General features: G+C 36.5%; 1 protein-coding gene across 3 annotated transcripts in view; it reads left to right on the forward strand.

The window, feature by feature from the left end:
- Positions 1 to 20,058, forward strand: part of GIGYF2 (GRB10 interacting GYF protein 2) — a 97,236-nt gene that overhangs the window by 24,712 nt on the left and 52,466 nt on the right. For 2 of the 3 annotated variants that reach the window (XM_034439725.3, XM_060683001.2), the window contains exons 3-7: positions 3,765 to 3,894; positions 11,095 to 11,190; positions 15,879 to 15,993; positions 18,340 to 18,451; positions 19,621 to 19,661. In XM_034439725.3, the coding sequence (XP_034295616.2) occupies positions 3,765 to 3,894; positions 11,095 to 11,190; positions 15,879 to 15,993; positions 18,340 to 18,451; positions 19,621 to 19,661 (494 nt within the window). The remainder of the gene's footprint in view (positions 1 to 3,764; positions 3,895 to 11,094; positions 11,191 to 15,878; positions 15,994 to 18,339; positions 18,452 to 19,620; positions 19,662 to 20,058) is intronic. The other variant, XM_034439726.3, reaches the window with a different exon arrangement.

The following is a 20,058-nucleotide window of genomic DNA, read 5'->3' on the forward strand; positions in this document are numbered from 1 at the left end:
CTATGAGGCGTCTTGGCAGGCGTTCTGTCGCTGGAGTACCCGACAACACACTGACCCTACATCAGCGGAGGTTCGCGACATCCTGCAGTTTCTACAAGCCGGCCTGTACAAGGGCCTGACACCCGCAACTTTACGAAGGCAGACAGCTGCGTTATCGACGGTCATTGCTTGCCCACCGTACCAGTCGCTCGCGCACCACCCGCGCATCAAGGGGTTCCTACATGGGGCCACAAACCTTCGACCCCCCGCAGTGCATCGTTACCCATCATGGGACTTGACTCTGGTTCTGCGAGCACTGACCGGACCACCCTTCGAACCCCTAAACTCAGCCTCCCTCAAGTACCTCTCATTTAAGGTGACCTTCTTGCTGGCGATCACCTCGGCGAGAAGAGTCTCAGAGATAGCGGCTCTCTCGGTCCGCAAGGACTTATGCATATTTCGTGAATCCACGGTGACGTTACGCCTGGACCCGGCTTTCATCCCGAAGGTCAATTCGTGGTTTCACCGGGCCCAGGAACTCATCCTACCGGACTTCTGTCCTTCACCTTGAGATGCCAGGGAGGAGAGGTGGCACACGCTGGACGTCCGACGCGCTATCCGCATCTACATCCGTCGGACCAAACCCTTCCGCCGCACCGAGGGCCTCCTGGTTTCCTTTAGTCCGAGGTCCATGGGTCAGAAAGTATCAGCAGCCACAGTCAGCAGATGGATTAAGGCCTGCATCGCTATGGCCTACGATTCAAGCTCCAGGCCTGCACCGGGCAGAATCCTCCCCCACTCTACCCGCAGTGCGGCCACGTCGGCGGCCTGGGCCACTCAAGCCTCGGTAGTGGACATATGCAGGGCAGCGACCTGGTCGTCCCTCACACCGTTCATTCGCCACTACAAAATCGATGTGTACAACTCCGCCGAGGCGTCGTTTGGCCGCAGAGTACTTCAAAAAGTGGTGTCGGAGGACAATGATGGAGACAGTCAGCCTCCCGCCCTGGGGAGTTGCGCTTGGGTATATCCCATGCATGGATAGTGGGAGCAGCGCACAGGAAAATGGACGTTGTCTTACCTGAACGTTCTTTTTCTGGGCGCTGCGTACACTATCCATAACCCTCCCTCTTGGGCTGACTGCTCACCTTGTGACTGCTTGGTCCCTTTCATTACCTGTTATCAAGTTGGTGTTAATAAAGTTGAGTTTGCTAAAGTTACTCTTAGTTGACTCCTTGTTAGCTGTGCCTTTCGTTCAGACTGGGGGATCATGGGAACAGAGGCGTGGCTTGGGGGGCGGAAAGGGGAAGAGCCTTTTGTTTCTTTCACTCAGTTGTTGCCAAATACTGAAGGATTAACCCATGCATGGATAGTGTACGCAGCGCCCAGAAAAAGGACGTTCAGGTAAGACAACGTCCATTCCATTCCAACTCTATTATTCTGTTATTTTATTATTAATACCTGATTTTACTATTAAGAATCCATATAGTAACAAATTATTTAGCTTGATTAAAGAAGACTCATTGACAACATGGAATGATAACTAAATATCAGTAAGCGTACTTTCACTATAATTAAAAAATTGAAAGTGAGTAGGTTTTACCTTTTGGTTAACAGTATATAATGAACTTCCAATTAAAACTTATAAATCCATATTTATTAAATTTAACATGTAATTCATTGTTTGATCAGCTTTTTTTTTAAAAAAAATGTGGCATCTATGATATAAAAGTCAGAAAATTATGTAGTTTGGCCTGTCAAAATACAAAGCACAAAAAGATTTTTGTATTGTATTCATGCTTCTTGTATTATTTGCTAATCCAATTGAAGAGATTATGTTTAGCACAGCATTGAAATGGAAGAGGGAATTCAAGTATGATAAGGACACAAAAACTTAAGAGTAAGAGACCTGTTTAGAAAGTTATCTCAGGCTTTGAAATAATGATTGTACATGATTATTTCAAAGCTTTAAACATTATTACTGAAAAACTGTTCAGTTAAGACAACATTATTCAAGTTAATAATTCAGATCAAAGTAGTTCTCCTATGCAGGTCTTAGTTATAATGGACTAAATATGCATATTCGCGATAGTTGATTTGATATACATTTTATGTCTATATTCTGCTTTCTTCAAATGCTAGGAAAGCAGCAGGCAGGATGGAAGCCTGCTGCTTTAATACTGCAATCCATTGAAGATCAGGCTGTGAAGATAAATAGATAGATAAAGGAAGGGAAGAGGTTAGCTCTGGAATGCTTTCTGCGTGCTCAGCTAGTCTCTTAACTTTTACAAGATGCTGTTGAAAGTTCTTAGTACTAGCCTCTAATATGAGTCAATATGGAATAAAAAAAAACCAGTGATCTTTTTGTTAGGCTCTTTTGTAATGATGAAGCCTTTGGAAGCCCAACCAATCCAGAGTATAGTAATCTTCCTGCATCTAGTGCTAGACTCAAAAAAATTATATCGAAAAGATAGAATTTGACAACATAGAAATGACTGGGAAATGAGCAGGTTAGTTACAACACTGTGAAACTCTAATTCAATTTAAACTTATTGCTTGGTTAAAAAAAAAAAAAGGTAAGAGATTTTTTGAAGGACTTACTGTAACTGTTTTTTTTCACGTGGCTTCTGTACTATAGAACGTTGTCAAAGCTTTGTAGTTGTAAACTAAATTACAATTAGTTGTAAAACTAATACGAATGAAAAAGCAGGTCTGGAGTTCTGGTGGACCAGACCGACAGCCAGTTTCATTGCTTTTCTCTGTCTTGAGTTGTAGCAACTTCACATTTCATCTTTTCCCCTTCTGTATTTGATCACAGAACATTTCAGGTTGAACATAGTATAACAGACATGACAGATGACAGATATGAGGACACTTGGGCAAGAAGCTTTTCAGTAATCTTACAGTGTTATAATTTTTTGCCAGGGTGTGTTTGGTTCACATGAGTCCTATGTTTATATAGAGGCCTGTTTGTAGTATTCTACAATTTTAAAAAAATTGTTTAGCAAGAATCATGTCTTTTACTCATACTATGCAATTGGGCATCAATCCAGCTAAACCATTTAAGCTTGTGATCACTGCAGCATCAACATGTTTGTTCTTCAGTTGATTATTCTCCTGCTTTATTAAAATTATTATAAGCATTACTTTTTATCTACTGAAAAGACTTGCAAGAATTGCAATTGTTCTTTGCACTCGCAAACCATTGGTGACAAGGTTTAAGAGTGACGAACTCTTAACCTATTATAGCCCCAATTCTTCCTTTAAATTCTTATTCTTGCAATGTGCTAAAATACGATTATAATATACTAAAAATATTTTGATGATCAAATTCTCCATCATAGAGAAAGGATATTTAGATGTGTGCCACTATCACCAGCATTTATTTATTTAGCAGTGTTAATAAACTGCCACATTACTTAACATTCTAGGTAAAGAAAAACAGCAATAATAAATGGCAATAATTCTAATACGAAAAACAGAATATGCAACCAAGATGGAAGCTCACAACCAATTCAGGGCAAGGCATACTGGAATAATATAATTTTTACTATATTTGTAATAAGGTGGAACAAAACATACCTTACAAGAAGTGTGTTTCAAAATGTGCAGGCTCCTACAGAAATTGCCTACGAAGGACTCAAAGTATAAGCCTGCATCAAATGATTCCAAATAGGGCAAAAAGAAAAAGGATTCTGGTGTGACATGAATCTTCATATCCATTGTCCTAATGAGAAAATTACTTGTATAAAATATCTAGTTTCATTGATTTCTTTTCCTTCTAGGCTTCGAGCTCTATCAAGTGGTGGGAGTGTGACATCTCCTCCTCTCTCTCCAGCTTTGCCAAAGTATAAATTAGCTGATTATCGTTATGGGAGAGAAGAAATGTTAGCACTTTTTCTGAAAGATAATAAGGTAAGTATGGGGAAAATGGTCATATCTGATTATATTGAAATCTCTGCATAATTATTAGGTTATGTTACTACAATACAAGAGTAAACACCTTAAACTCATATATGCTAAAGATATTTTAAATAATGATTGATTAACTACTGAAAAGGTTAATGTTTCTTTAATCAACAACATTACATTGCTTTTTTTTTAAAGGTAAAGATTGTGTAGTGCTGTTTTAACTAATGCATATGAAAAGATTAATAAATTAATTGAGTTGTATCAAAATGTCCTTGTTGAATGAAAATATTCTTTAGATTCATCCACTCATATTTTTTTCTTTTATTCCATAAATTATTCATTACATTGATTACTTTAATATGTGGACTATTCCACATAAAGTTATGAATATTTTGTGGGCTGGCTCCACTGCTGCCATCACTAGTTTTTACTAGCATTCCATCTTGTATACTAGGTGATACTGCTCCACTGCCTAGAGAATTCACTAAGAGAACTCAAATAAATTTGTTACTTAGTTGTAACTGCAGCACATAGAATGATTCTCTGGGCATATACAGCCAGTAACAGAAATATTTGTATCAGCAGCACCAATTCTTCCACTATTGATGACAGTTGCAGACCAACTGAACAAAGCTGATGGCCTGGAATACTTGTCTACTGAAATCACAGGTTATTGAAACATAGAATGAAAAGATAGGAAGGACTTGAATATAATTTAGTCCAAGCTTCTGTCCAGTACAGGAATCCTACTACAGCATCTCCAATACATGGCTATCTAAGCTACATCTAAAAAACTACAGAAAAAGACAGTCCACTAACTCTTGAAGAAATCTGTTCTATTGTTGAAGAGCTCTTACTATGTTCAAAATCTACTTCTTCGTAATTTAAACATATTCTTATCCTGTTCATAGAACAGCTGTAAACAATTCTGCTATGCCATCTACATGATACTCTTTTAGATAGTCTTTAGAAAACAGCAATCATACCTCCTTGCAAGTTTCTCTTCTGTAAACATAATCTCTAACCATTCCAGATATGTTTTTTACATGAGTCCCTTATCATCTTGGTTGCTTACCTCTACACATTTTAGTTTGTTGAAGTTCTTTCCAAAATGTGGTGCCAGAACTGGATGCAGTATTCCAGCTATTGCCTAATCAATGCTAAATAGAGAGCAATAATGACTTCCTTTGTTCCAACAGTATATGCAGCCTAACACTTCATTTATATTTTGCAAATGCATCAGAGCTGCCCGAGTTGCTTGATAGTGAAATGGGTGGTACATAAATATAACAATCAGGCAATTGTTGGCTCATGTTCAGTTTGTGATCCACCAAGATAAATAGGTGCTTTTCATGTATTTTGTTTGTTTTGGTACCTTCAAATCAGGTTGATTCCTTGCTACTGCTAGACTAATCCCTACAGTTTTCTTGGAAAGGTTTTTGGAAATGGTTTACTATTGCTTTCCAAGGACAGAGAGAGAGTGACAGATCCAAAGTCACCCAGCAACTTCATGCCTAAAATGGGATTATAACACATGATCTCTTGGTTTCTAGTCTGGTTCCTTAACTATATACCAAATTGGTTTTCTTTTAATGTGTACTGCTGCCCAATACAGGTATTTTCATCCTATATTCATGCCTTTGATTTTTCTTACCTAATATAGATTTTTCCTACCTATCTCTATTTATTCCTGTTGAAATTCATCTTGTTGACTTCTGCCCATTGTTCCTCTTTGTCTACATTCTTTGAATCTTGGCACTGTCTTCCTAATGTTTGTTCCTAATTTTCTATCATGTAAAATTAATAGTCATATTTTCTAACTTCTAGTTTGAGTAATTTATAAATGTATTGAACAGGATAGGCCTAGGCCCTAGAACATAACCTGTGATACACCACTCAATATTTCTTTCAGTTTGACATAATGAATATTCCTTGGGTACAATTGTTCAACTAGCTCTGTCCATCTAATGGTAACATACTCTACCCATATTTTGATATTTTCTCTACTAGTCTCATATAAGATTTTATCAAATACTTTTGCTATAGTCCAGGAGGCATGGTCATGCGATGTTGCACTTTACAATCTCTCTGCTGAGGAACAGAAATTCTGGTCCTAATTACAATAGTTAAAAGGACTATCTACAGTCATGGCCGTAAATGTTGGCACTCCTGAAATTTTTCCAGAAAATGAAGTATTTCTCAAAGAAAAGTATTGCAGTAACATATGTTTTGCTATACACATGTTTATTCCCTTTGTGTGTATTGGAACAAAACCAAAAAAGGGAGGAAAAAAAGCAAATTGGACATAATGTCACACAAAACTCCAAAAATGGGCTGGACAAAATCATTGGCACTGTTTCAAAATTGTGGATAAATAAGATTGTTTCAAGCATGTGATGCTCCTTTAAACTCACCTGGGGCAAGTAACAGGTGTGGGCAATATAAAACTCACACCTGAAAGCAGATAAAAAGGAGAGAAGTTCGTTTAGTCTTTGCATTGTGTGTCTGTGTGTGCCACACTAAGCATGGACAACAGAAAGAGGAGAAGAGAACTGTCTGAGGACCAAAATTGTGGAAAAATATCACCAATCTCAAGGTTACAAGTCCATCTCCAGAGATCTAGATTTGCTTTTGTCCACAGTGCGCAACATTTTCAAGAAGTTTGCAGCCCATGGCACTGTAGCTAATCTCCCTGGGCGTGGACGGAAGAGAAAAATTGATGAAAGGTGCCAACGCAGGATAGTCCGGATGGTGGATAAGCAGCCCCAAACAAGTTCCAAAGCAATTCAAGCTGTCCTGCAGGCTCAGGGAGTATCAGTGTCAGCGCGAACTATCCGTCGACATTTAAATGAAATGAAATGCTATGGCAGGAGACCCAGGAAGACCCCACTGCTGACACAGAGACATAAAAAAGCAAGACTACAGTTTGCCAATATGTACTTGAGTAAGCCAAAATCCTTCTGGGCAAACGTCTTGTGGACAGATGAGACCAAGATAGAGCTTTTTGGTAAAGCACATCATTCTACTGTTTACCGCAAACGGAATGAGGCCTACAAAGAAAAGAACACAGTACCTACAGTGAAATATGGTGGAGGTTCACTGATGTTTTGGGGTTGTTTTGCTGCCTCTGGCACTGGGTGCCTTGAATGTGTGCAAGGCATCATGGAATCTGAGGATTACCAACGGATTTTGGGTCGCACTGTAGAGCCCAGTGTCAGAAAGCTGGGTTTGCGTCAGAGATCTTGGGTCTTCCAGCAGGACAATGACCCCAAACACACGTCAAAAAGCACCCAGAAATGGATGGCAACAAAGCGCTGGAGAGTTCTGAAGTGGCCAGCAATGAGTCCAGATCTCAATCCCATTGAACACCTGTGGAGAGATCTTAAAATTGCTGTTGGGAAGAGGTGCCCTTCCAATAAGAGAGACCTGGAGCAGTTTGCAAAGGAAGAGTGGTCCAAAATTCTGGGTGAGAGGTGTAAGAAGCTTATTGATGGTTATTGGAAGCGACTGATTTCAGTTATTTATTCCAAAGGGTGTGCAACCAAATATTAAGTAAAGGGTGCCAATGATTTTGTCCAGCCCATTTTTGGAGTTTTGTGTGACATTATGTCCAATTTGCTTTTTTTCCTCCCTTTTTTGGTTTTGTTCCAATACACACAAAGGGAATAAACATGTGTATAGCAAAACATGTGTTACTGCAATACTTTTCTGTGAGAAATACTTCATTTTCTGGAAAAATTTCAGGGGTGCCAACATTTACGGCCATGACTGTATAGTTTGAGAGGATTTAGAGTTTCGGGGGTTCTGGAGTGGAATTCTATATTATCAAAATTATCAGTCTTATCACTTGCCATTGTTGCACTACAGTACATCTGTTTATATTGCTGATATGCCACAGCCAATTATTCTTGAGTTCTCAAAAGTATAACTTACTAGGTCATAGAACTTACTATGGTGACATTTACCATATCATTCAACCTAATTGAGGTAATGGTACTTATTGCAGAGAAAATTTTAAATAATATTAGTGTGACTCATTGAAAGTGAATCCTTTTGTGGTTGTCCTGCTGATGATATTGACATTTTCCTTCCATTATTCAGAAATGCTTCAGAATATCACTGCTTCAATACTGCCTGATACAGTCTTAAAGATATTGGTGTTTCCACCAGCTGATCCAACTCTTCAAATCCTAGCAACAGATTGTAGCAGCCATAGTTCACACTGCAGATTACCTATTTGATTGTTGCCCAGGTCTTCCATTATGACAAATAATGTAATTTCTATGACAAATAATATAATTTCCAGGAGTTATAAATCAGGGTACTGATGAGCATTATGTCAGTGGACCTGATTTTGATTGCAAGTTTTGCAGATGTTGATATCTTTTTTTTTTTTACTATTTGCTTCTTCTTGGAGAGAACTGTTTTCATTCAATTTTTATGGCTGCCTCTCTCACTAAGTGACACTTCAGAAATTAAAAAAGTAAATTAAATTTAAAAAATAAAAACAATTACAATAATACAAAAACTAAAATATATGGCAACTGAGAATAAATCACTCATCATAATCCCTAAATTAACCAAAAAACAGGTCCCTGCAAATACTTGGGGCCCCAGACCTGGGCACAGCTCTTTTAAGAGTTTATGAAAAACTACGAGAGTTGGGATCATTCTAATTTAAAATACAGGTAATCCTTGACTTGTGACAATTTGTTTAATGACTGTTTGAAGTTATGATGTAACTGGAAAAGTGACTAATGAACAGTCCACACATTTAATACCTGTTGCACTGTCCCTACAGTCACATGATCAAAGTTCGTGCGCTTGGTAATGTATTTATGTAATTGCTCCATCCCAGATCATGTGATTGTCATTTGTAATCACCTCACAGGGCTCCAACAAGCAAAGTCAATGGGGGAAACCAGGTTCACTTGAAAGCCATGTGATTTGCTTAAAGATCAAGGCAGAAAGATTGTAAAATTGGGTGCGACTCATGTAATGACCGCCTCACTTAGCAATAGAAGTCCTATTTCCAATTGTCATATGTAGAAGACTATATATATAAAGTGTGTATACACACGCACACACACACACACACACACACACACACTATGGTATATATACACACACACACTTACAATAATGAACTCAGAACTTCAGGACTCTTAATATATACTTCAATGATCAGCCAATTCACTTGACAATTCACATTCATTGTGCTTTAATTTGCTTTTAATTGATGCTTTTCTTCTGGGAATTAAATTCCCATTCTTTTTTTAAAAAATGCAGGAGCAGAGTATGATCACACTGGGAGTTTTTCCTTATTATCTCCTCTGACTTTTACGTTTGATATTTATAATGTTTGAAGAAACAGAGTTGATTTTTAATATACAAATAGCATTTTTTCATGAAGGTGATAAATGCTCATAAATATATGCAAAGTCTTAGCAGTAAGAAAGATTCTCTATACTTTCTGATTAGTACAATTCTGTTGTAGTGCCCAAGTTGTTCTGTGTAACCTAATTTTGTGAAGGCCTGGTCCTTATGTATTTTAGGATTACAATCTCTGGGATTAGTGCCTTTATCATTAATATCCCAAGTAGTTTCACTAATTATTAAGGGGAATATCAGCATCTTTCTAAGCCAAATAATATCCACCGGTGACAATAAACTTCATAGATAGATGTCTTCATATTTAGAGAAAAATATTAGAGCGTTAAATTCTGTAACCAGAGGAATTGTCTCCTGTATGAATAAGTGCAGAAGGACAATACTGATTTTATTTTGGATTCTGTTGCCAGCAATGGCTTTCTACGGTATTATGAATCAAGACATCTGTATCAGGTTTTCATGTTAGCCAGGCCTATTACAACATTTGGGAAGTTCTAAAGAACCTGTTTTGCTTGGTGTGCAGCAGACAACATTAGTTTCTAGTAAATGAAATGTATTTATTTTGTGGCTTTTGCAGATAAGCACAACATTGGATCAGCTGTTTGCTTGCTGCAAAACATCCTCCAGGTTCTATTCTTCTTGGAAACAGACAGCCTTTCTGTTCCTTTCTTCAGACTTTAAGAGCCATCTTAGATTTCCATTTTGTTGTTGGGGTTTCCATGTTCAGCAAATAGCTTAAATGTTTCTAAAAGGTTTGCTCAAACTATATTTGCTTAGGTAACCAATCCTGGCAATTAAGAGAACCTTTCTTTAGTCCTGAATCTATTTATGTCCAGACTCTTTAACCCTTAACAACATTTAATCTCAGACTGCTGAACTGGCTCACTCGCATTCTTGGTTGCCATTTCTCTGCCAGTATGCTCTGTACTGCGTGCGTGCATTTGCTGTACTTCACCCTAATTGTCCAAGTGATTTTGCTTTTTCAGTTGAATCTGGATATTTCTCTTCCATCCTTTTCAATACTGACTATTCTATTAGAAATTTCTCTTTACTGTCTGAAGATGTATAGGGTTTTCTGTCTAGACTAGATAAGATCTTTCTGTAAGTCATAGATACTAGCTATTGCAGATGTTTATGGGATTTTTGTCATATTTTCTAAATAGTTTGCAAAGTGAGTCCTCTGTGGCAAGTTTTGAGTGTTCCTTATTAGAGTGGAAACACTGAGACAATGGACAGCAATACAGCAATCATGTTCTCCATAGGTTTTCTGCCAGAGAGCTTTTATAATCATTCTGCTTATAAATCTCCCTATTTAAAACTGTTGACTTGGTATACAAATAAAAATAGACATTATCTTTCATGGATTGACCCTGGCCTTATTTCTTTCTTATATATCTGCCTTTTTGCCCAGCAAGTAAGGTTCCTACTCATCCATATTTTGTTAGCAGAGATCACAAAGTAGAAGGATAGGTTGGTTACCTGAAATTATAGCTCTCTGAGTGGTTATCTGTGAAGTTACACAATCTACTTTTTCCCCTAATGCTTATGTTTTCTTCTGTTGGTCATTCTATTCCCTATTTACCTGCTATGGTAGTTGTTAAGAACTCAGGAGAAAATAGGAATTACATTGTTGGGATATGAACACTGGGAGCCAGGGGCATGTTTCCCTCAAACGTTCCATTTGTTCTAAAATAGTGTCAACAAGTTGATGTACAGCATTAAAATCCATATGTATGATGGTGTAGATGACCACTCAAAGATCTATTGTTACAGGTCTGCAACCTCTCCTTTTTTTTTAAATTTCCCCTTTAGATACCCTCAGACCTTCTGGATAAGGAATTTCTACCTATTCTACAAGAGGAGCCCCTACTACCTTTGGCACTAGTACCTTTTACAGAAGAAGAACAGGTTAGTTTTTTAAAAAATGGGTATTTTTATGAGAATTTAATGATAGAAAAGTAGATTATTCATTATAGCACATTTACCATTCAGGTTAATAGAGTCAGTTCAGCTATAAAACATTTCCTTATTGTCATGCATGGCAGTATATACCACATTAATATTTTATAATTTAAACATTAAGTATTCCCATATATTCTAAATACATCTACTTACCAAATTTCATATTGGCCAATATTAAAATTAAAGAATTGTAAATGATATTACAAATATATGCCTTGACCTAAGAAGTATTTAATGCCATTTTCAAATATTCAGAAAATTTCTTGTTTAAACTTATTAATGTATCACAGAGTAAAAAATATATGGTAGTTCTGATTTTACAGTCTCATTCTATTTAGTAAGTCTCATTATGATAAAGTAGAAGGTAAGAATATTACATACACACACACGCACACACATGCACGCACCCACCCACCCCGTGTTCCCCCAAAATAAGACGCAACCGGAAAATAAGCCCTAGCATAATTTTTAAGGATGTTCATAATATAAGCCCTAACCCAAAAATAACCCCATTAGGATCGTCAGTCAGACAGATGCTCTTGGGGCCATATTTTCCTGAAAATAAGACCTAATCAGAAAATAAACTCTAATGTGTCTTTTGGAGCAAAAGTTAATATAAAACCTGGTCTTATTTTCTGGAAAACGTGTGTGTGTGCGTGCGCACACATGCGCAACATATACACACGCACATACAGTATATATTAGACTTACTGTTTATTTAATTTCAATTTTTTTTGCCTTTCTGATTACTAAAATGATTCACATTTAAATTGAAGACATTATATATTTAACAATAATTTTAGTAATTATTTATTATCATTATTATCATTTTTATTCTGACATTACTATTAGTTGAAGCATTTACAGGATAGATGTAGGAGAAGAGCTGGGGGCAGAGGAAAAAGTATTATCCTTTTAGAGTCTTTGCATTGCCACAACAGATCCAAATCCATCCCTTTTTGAATTCTGTTGACCTTTATTAAATGCCAATTTGGTGCTGACCATTAGTTGACCATATTCTTATGTACAGGTTTGAATAAATCTATGCTGCAACTTTGTTTGATATACTTTGCACGAAACAAAAGCACCCAAATCTGTCTAGAGTATGTTTCCAAAGTTGGCAAATCACATCTGAAAAGGTCCCATTTTCATTAATTACTGCATAATGTCTCAAGATAGTACATTCTGCAGGTAGTCCTCAACTTACAACCATAATTGAAACCTGAAATCTGGTCCTAAGGCATTATGGTCTTACGTTGAGGTAACTATGTGACTGGAACTAATTTTCTAGTCTTTTACAATGGTCATTATATGAATGATGCAGTTAATTGAATGCTGTGGTCAATAAATGAATGCTGTGATCATTAAGCAAATGCATTCATTTGAATGGGCATTTTTTTTGCAGGAAACTGGCATAAAGCTTCACGAATCACAGTCACATGATCATGGGGCATAGCATAACCATTTACGATGGATGGGGTTTCATGGTTATTGCCATTTCGAATGGTCCTAAAATGATTAGTTATAAATCAAGAACTACCTATATGAATATCCCAGTGAAAAGGTCAACTCACTGAGGGTAAGAGGACTCCTATATATTCTAGAACAGGGGTGTCAAACTGGATTTGTTTGAGGGCCGGGTCAGCATTGTAGTTCTCCATGGGCCAGCCAGGGGGGGAGAGGGGACAGACGCCTCCTGTAGCACCCTGCTGGCTAAAACGGGGCGTGGAGGGGGTGCACGTGGGCCCTCCGTGCCCCGTTTTGGGTGCCAGAGGCTATTTCCAGGCCAGCCCCATGGGCCAGATTTAAGCACCCAATGGGCCGGATCTGGGCCTTGAGTTTGACATCCCTGTTCTAGAATATTGTTTTCTAACTTCTTATAGATAGGACAATTGGAACTGGGCTGTTAAAAATGCAAAAAACTGATATCATCTGGGACTCTTATTGTCCTAATATGGTAGCCTACTTGAAAGTCAAAATCAATAAGAGCTGATCTCAAAAATATACTTAAAACCTAGATTTTATTTCAGTGCCAGTATTAAAGTATTGCTGGTTTAAATATATTTTAACAATTTATCACAGAATTTTGCACCAGCTGAAGTTTATAGAATGTTTTTAAAGAAAAGTTTAGGTACAGTGTACTAAAATAATTTAATTGGAGATATCAAAAAATATTTATTAACTTAACAATGTTATACCTTCTCAAGGAAATGGCATCAGTACTTTCCAGTTTGCTCAAATGTGTTATTTTCAGATACTGTATAAACATTCAGTCATCTCTTGATTGAAAAGCACTCCTATTATAGCCCTATAAAGCAAAGTCAGCATTTCTAGAATTGATTAACTTTTCTAGGATACATTTCTCTGACCCAATAAATCTTCCCTAACACTACTATACTTTACTCATTAGAGATTCTAAAATGAAGTTTAGTATACCTACTGTTTCATCTGATCTGATTAAAAAATATCAAACTGTTGAGCCAGCATTACAGTTGCCAGCATCATAGTTCAGACATTTATTTGAAACTATGTTCCTGAACTCTGGAAACAAATGCCTTAACTTTTTGTTGAAGAATTTCCAGAGCAGAACCACGAAATGAATAGAAGGAAGGATTGTATTAAATACACACTAGATACACACTAAATTCATGAAAAATTTGGGTGTGGTCATGTAACCTGCTCAACAGCTGCCTTGAGTTACAAATGTAATTCTAGACTTAATTACGGTCATATGCAATAAATTTGATGCCTGTCTAGGAGCTCAAAGAGACCAATTTGGGGGCTTCCCCCTATTTATTCCTAAAACAATTTTGTGAAGCAGGTTGAACTGAAAGATGGCTGTTAACTCAGAATTACTTAATTAGCTCCATGGTTGAATGGAGACTTGAACCTAATTTTCCCTAATTCCAATCCAGTATTTTGAGTATCACATCACACAATCAAGGGAAGCACATTTTATATGATATATGCATTCATATCACCATTTTGGTGCCAAAGAACTTTATGGCCTTTTCCCAAGCAAGCTCTTTAATCCTTGTATTACATTGGCTATAACACTAGCACTGTAGCTGATTTCCTCTATGTCATTCTTTAATAAAAAGATAATAATCATGTAGCTACCCAAATGATGTCTATCAGCAATCTCCAACCTTTCTGGCTTTGCGGAACGGGGGGGTGGGGGGAGAAGGGATGGATGAGTGGTGGGATAGTGTGCGCATATTTCCATTTGCGCAAGCAATGTTCATGTGCACCCACTGCTGACACAAATGGGGTTGCATGCGTGCACATGCTTGCCCGCTGCTATGAACACAAGTGGAGCTGTGCATGCATGCTCTCCCACCACTTCCACAGCCCGTAGTGGGCTGTGGCCTGGGGATTGGGGACCGCTGATGTATATGTAACTGTTTCTAAATAAACTTTCTTTATAATGGGATGGCGGTAATTGAATTTTAAATTCTTTTGTGTGTACTCTACCACTGAATCAAAGATTGTATTTTAGAACTTGTACAAATAGCAGTTTTTATAATCGACAATGGAAGGAAAACAACCAGAAATGTAATCATTTTAATATTGATAAGTAATTTGATATACAGATAATACTCAACCTATGGCCAGAATTGGGATTAGAACTTCATTTGTTAAGTGATATGGTTGTTAAGTGAATCATGCTTGATTTTATGGCTTTATTTGCTTTGGTCATTAATCACCATGGCTGTTAAGCAAATCATGCAGCTTCCCCCATTGACTTTACTTATGAAACGCCCCTTGATCATGTGATCGCCAATGCTGCAATCATTGTGAATACATGCCTAAATTTGATCACGTGGCCAAGGAGATGTTGGAAAGGTTGTAAGTGTAAAGACTGGCCATGGCTCACTTTTTTTAGTGCCATTGCACCTTCAAATGGCTGTTAATTGAATGGTTGTAAATCCACGACTACCTGTGACCACCATTTGGGTACAAATAATCTAGCACTCAATATTGTTTTTACTTTTTACTGTTTTAGTCTGTGGAGATTCTGTGGATTCTCTCAGTTGTCCAGTTGACCTGGTGTTTTTTCAAAAGACAACTGGACTTTCTTTGGGTTTTTTTTTCCTTGAAGACATTTCACTTTTCATCCAAGAAACTCCTTCAGTTCATAGTTATTGTTTTAGTATTTTTTTCTTTCTTTCATTTTTTTAAACTAAGATCATTTGCATTTATTTCAGATAATGATAGTGGTGTTATTAATAAAATTAGCTATATTTCAAGTTTTGTAGTTATTTGCAATTATGAGTTTGTTTTATATGATCAATTATTTAATTATTCAAATAATGAAACAATGTATTTTAAATATAATTATAATTTTTGTTTGCTTTATCTTTGCTTTATTTTCTATACACTGCCTTCTCTAATTTACTTTTTTGTGTGCAATAATTTATTTCAGTCTTAAATGCTTTAAAATATTTTTTAATAAAAAAGTTTAATAGTTATCAGTCATTATTCATCTGCTTTGTCATTACTTCTCTAATACTGATTTGGTGCTTCACTGTGCTTTCAGTTGCACAATAATATTGGAGTTGAGTATGAAATACGTTTTCATTTCTATGATATCTTCAGAAATGTTTTTGTTACTTATTTCTTACTTTTGGCAGAGAAATTTTTCAGTATCTGTAAATAGTGCTGCTGTCCTACGATTGATGGGACGAGGAGGAGGAGGAGGAACAGTGGTAGGGGCTCCTCGCGGTCGAAGTTCCTCTAGAGGTCGAGGTGAGATTTTTGAATAAACAAAATGTTATGGGTTTTTTAAAGAATTAAACAAGATATTTTTGCTATAAATATACCATAGATTTTTTTCCCTGTTTTGAATGAAAGAAAAACGAAAAGTTAAAAATAATAAATATAAGCCAACACAGAGAATGTACCCCAAACATTTGTAATGGAAAGTTAAAAATTTATAATATGAGAAAAAATGAGTGCTATAGTTCTATCTGATCTATCTAGAAATGAAGATAAAATGAAATGGCTTTATATGTGGAATGTCATAAACATATTCCTAAGTGCTCTAGTTGTAATATGGAAATAAACAATTTCTGCTCTCATTGGATAGCATAGTCATCTAAAACCTGCCAAATGTGGATCTGGTATTCCTGTTGGAGCAATGCTTATGAGATCTGAAATTGGGAGAGGTTTTGATCTTCCCCTTGTCATGGTCAGATCCCACCCTGATTACCATGGGATTCTCTGGCACCACCATCCACTACAGAAAGGCCAGACCATTATATTAGTCTGCCCCTAGTAACTGATGAACCCTGATGGATTTCAGAAGGAGATGGGGTTTGTTCCCACTGGTCTGTTGCATGATTAATCTGAAGTGTTGGTCACCGCTTCAGAATAAGATGATGGCTAAGGCCTTGGATCAGATTGTACCTATGCAACCTATCCCCTCTTTTGGATCATCCCTGTGGTTTATGGAAGAGTTAAGGCAGTTGAAGTGAGAGAAATGTAGAATGTTGCTGGCATTCTACAGGGGATGAACCTGACCAGATAAGGGTTAAAGTCTTACAAGGCATACTACAAGGTCTACCTTTTGATGGTAAGCATCAGTATTTTCCCATATTTATTTTGTCTGTGGATAGCCATCTTGCAGCCTGTTTCATGTGATCCTACCCTCATGGGTAGAGGGGGCTCAGGGAACCCCTTGCAGGGGTGTGCAGAAGAATTTATTCAGCATCTGCCAAAGTTATTGATATTCTCTCACAGTTGGATGCTGGCCTTGTTGCCGGTCTAGGGGAGATGCCTGGTCTGTCTGGAATCAGTTTGAACATATTGGGCCTGCCAAAGTGTATAGGTTCCTTAAGACAGTGAGTTCAGCCACCTGCTATTTTAACTCATAACATTTTGTTTTTTATATACTGTTCTATCTGTTGCTATTTTGTTATACGTTGCCCAAAGTCCTCCTTTGAGAGAGATGAGCAGTTCAGAAATGTGAAAACATGCAAATGTTATGCTGTATGAAGCCGCACTCCTTTTTTGCAGCTTTTAGTGCCCAGCCTAAGTATTTATTTGCTGACATTTGGCCGCAGACTGCCTAATAATAGGAGGACAGCTTCTCTCTAATTTCCAGCAGAAAATAAAATGTTTGCTAAACCATCTAACAAGTCTAAAATGGAAAAGAAATATAGCTTAAAATCCAAGTTTCAATTCCTGTGAAGTTGCAGCGCCACCACCTTGCTCACTTCGGTTCATAATTGAATCTGCCTAGTTCTACATTAATGAGTGTTTCTATGATTGATCAGCAACCATCCTCACCCATGCTTATTTTCTTGCCTCTTTCTCTAAATCTATTCATATTGTGCTCAGAACCACAAATATAACCAAGATGCTTTATCATTCTTTAAAGATAAATAATAAATGTTACTACAAGTCAGGCAGAAGAAAGTTGATTTCAAAGTTTTCTTTATATGCTGGCATGTTGATGTTGCAGGACTTGGCGTTACTTGCTTGTTTCATCAGAGATAGAAGAATGAGATGGGATGTTTGGTTTGAGAAATGGAAGAGTAATATATTGAAAATGTTTATAAAAATAAAATGGATAGTCATGGTGGGAGAAGTGCTGAGATCTCAGCACTGTCACATTGCCAACAAATACTTTTCTTTGATAAATTGTCAGTCATGGCCCAGTGGTTGACTGTCTCTCGTGTAGGTTAGCTGGGTAATATTGAATTCAGCAAATGACTAGATTGATAGAAAAGGAGTTGAGAGTTCTGTATCTATATGAAGAATATCTACAAAGAAATCAATAGACTGTGTGTAGATTAGCTAGGGAATCTATGCCACGCTTTCCAAATTTGAGTGCCTTTTGAATAAATGGACACTACTAAGAGCTAAGCCCCAATATCTAGAGAGTACCAAATTAAGGAAGACTTGTGTAGAAAAATGTAATGGATGATGGAAATGAACTATATTTTCACACCCTTCCTCCGCTAAATTTGGTAGGGAGATATAACTTTTGTACCTTTTAATATGTCTCATCTGTATATCTGCCAAAAGAATATTTGAATTCAGTTTTGAAAATTGTGAAAGGTAATGAAACAGTTCTGTTTTATCTTTTAGGCAGAGGTCGAGGAGAAAGTGCTTTCTACCAAAGAAGTTTTGACGATGTGGAAGGTGGATTTGGAAGAGGAGGGGGCAGAGAAATGCATAGGTCACAGAGTTGGGAGGAAAGGTACTTCTAAAATCATATACAGTATAATGAAATTGTTTGCTTTTTTAATGGAGCAGTCCTGGTTGTGCTTTGATGTTTATGCCTCGATCGGATCTATTTCTAAGAATATATTTATTAAAATATTAAATCAGAATTGACCAGTGTTTGTATCTATTTGTGTATATAAAAATATGCTTTATTTTATTACAACTTTTGTACTTTTAATGTATATTATACTGAGTAATTATCCTACAGTTCCAATTACAAGTGAAGAAATGAATGAATTTTAGATTTAGCACTGGTAGCAGATGCTATCACAGAGTATATTCATAATAAAATTGTTTTGCTTAGTTAATATTAGAAATAGCCCTAAGATTCTTATTATTCTCGAGAAGTATGGAATCATGGAGATCCAGATTATTTTGTAAAATATATTGTTTTAACAAGATACAAAATATTACTTACTTAAATAACTATATTAAAATGGAAGGTATTATGTAGCATTGGTGATTTATAAAATTACATTAAAATGTTATTCCTTAGAAATTATATTATTGATGGTTTTCTGAGGAACATAGATTAGTACTTATTTTCATGTTTATCCAAGAGCATGAACAAGAATTGAACTTGCTAATAGTGTTGGTTCTGTGTAGCCTGGAAATCTACTGTATGTTGGTATTCAACAAATAGAACAGCATGTGAACTCAAAAGGGCTTTAGATTTGTTTCAATAGTAGATATATCTATGGCATTGGAAAATTGTTATGTAAATTTAGGAACAAACAATTATATTATGAGAGAACAACAACATTATGGGAGAAAATAATTGAATCATATATAATTTAAATAGAAGGAGAAAAGGGTAATTGGTAGAGAGTTCTGTTCACATTGGTTACATTTGATCTTATAAAAGCATGCAGAAAACACGAGCATGTTATGCATTAATGTGCAGTAAAATAGGATAAATGTATTGATAATATGAATTAATTATAAGAACCTGTTTAATATAACTAAATATTGAACAAATTGATATAATGCAAGTGTTTTAATAAGTATATCTCCAGAATGGTTTTCATTATTCTGTCTCCATAGATTCATGAATTTCTAGTTTGAATTTTCTTTTAAATTGTGAAAATGAAGCATTTCTCCTAAAAAAGCATTCTTGTATATTTGTGTTTCTATTTTTTTTAGAGGAGACAGAAGGTTTGAAAAAACAGGCAGAAAAGAACCAGGTATGTAGGATCTTTTCTCTGAAAACTTTAGAGGTATAACAGTCAATATTCTCTGTTGTTATTTAAATTCATATATTTGAATATGAAATTATCCAACCCAGGAATAGTTTCCTTGCGCAAACAACCTTCCCATCTGGGCACTTCATGTATTTGGAGCCTGCCCAGATTAGGGTATGTTAAGTTTCAGAGCATTTAAATAAATTGTATCTTGTCATTTGAAAAAAAAAAAATGAGAAGAGTCTGTTTGGGGGACACAGTTGCACTGATTCTTATTACTGGGGTGCCTTACATTCTAGTCAACTCTAAGCCATGAAAGTCACTGGATGTCTGTGAGCAAGTCATTCTCTCTCAGCTTGATCTATCTCACAGAAGTAATAGCTATACTAAAAAAAAAAAA

The sequence above is a fragment of the Pantherophis guttatus genome, chromosome 6, assembly GCF_059756535.1.
Source record: "Pantherophis guttatus breed Tessera chromosome 6, ASM5975653v1, whole genome shotgun sequence".
Lineage (NCBI taxonomy): Eukaryota > Metazoa > Chordata > Lepidosauria > Squamata > Colubridae > Pantherophis > Pantherophis guttatus.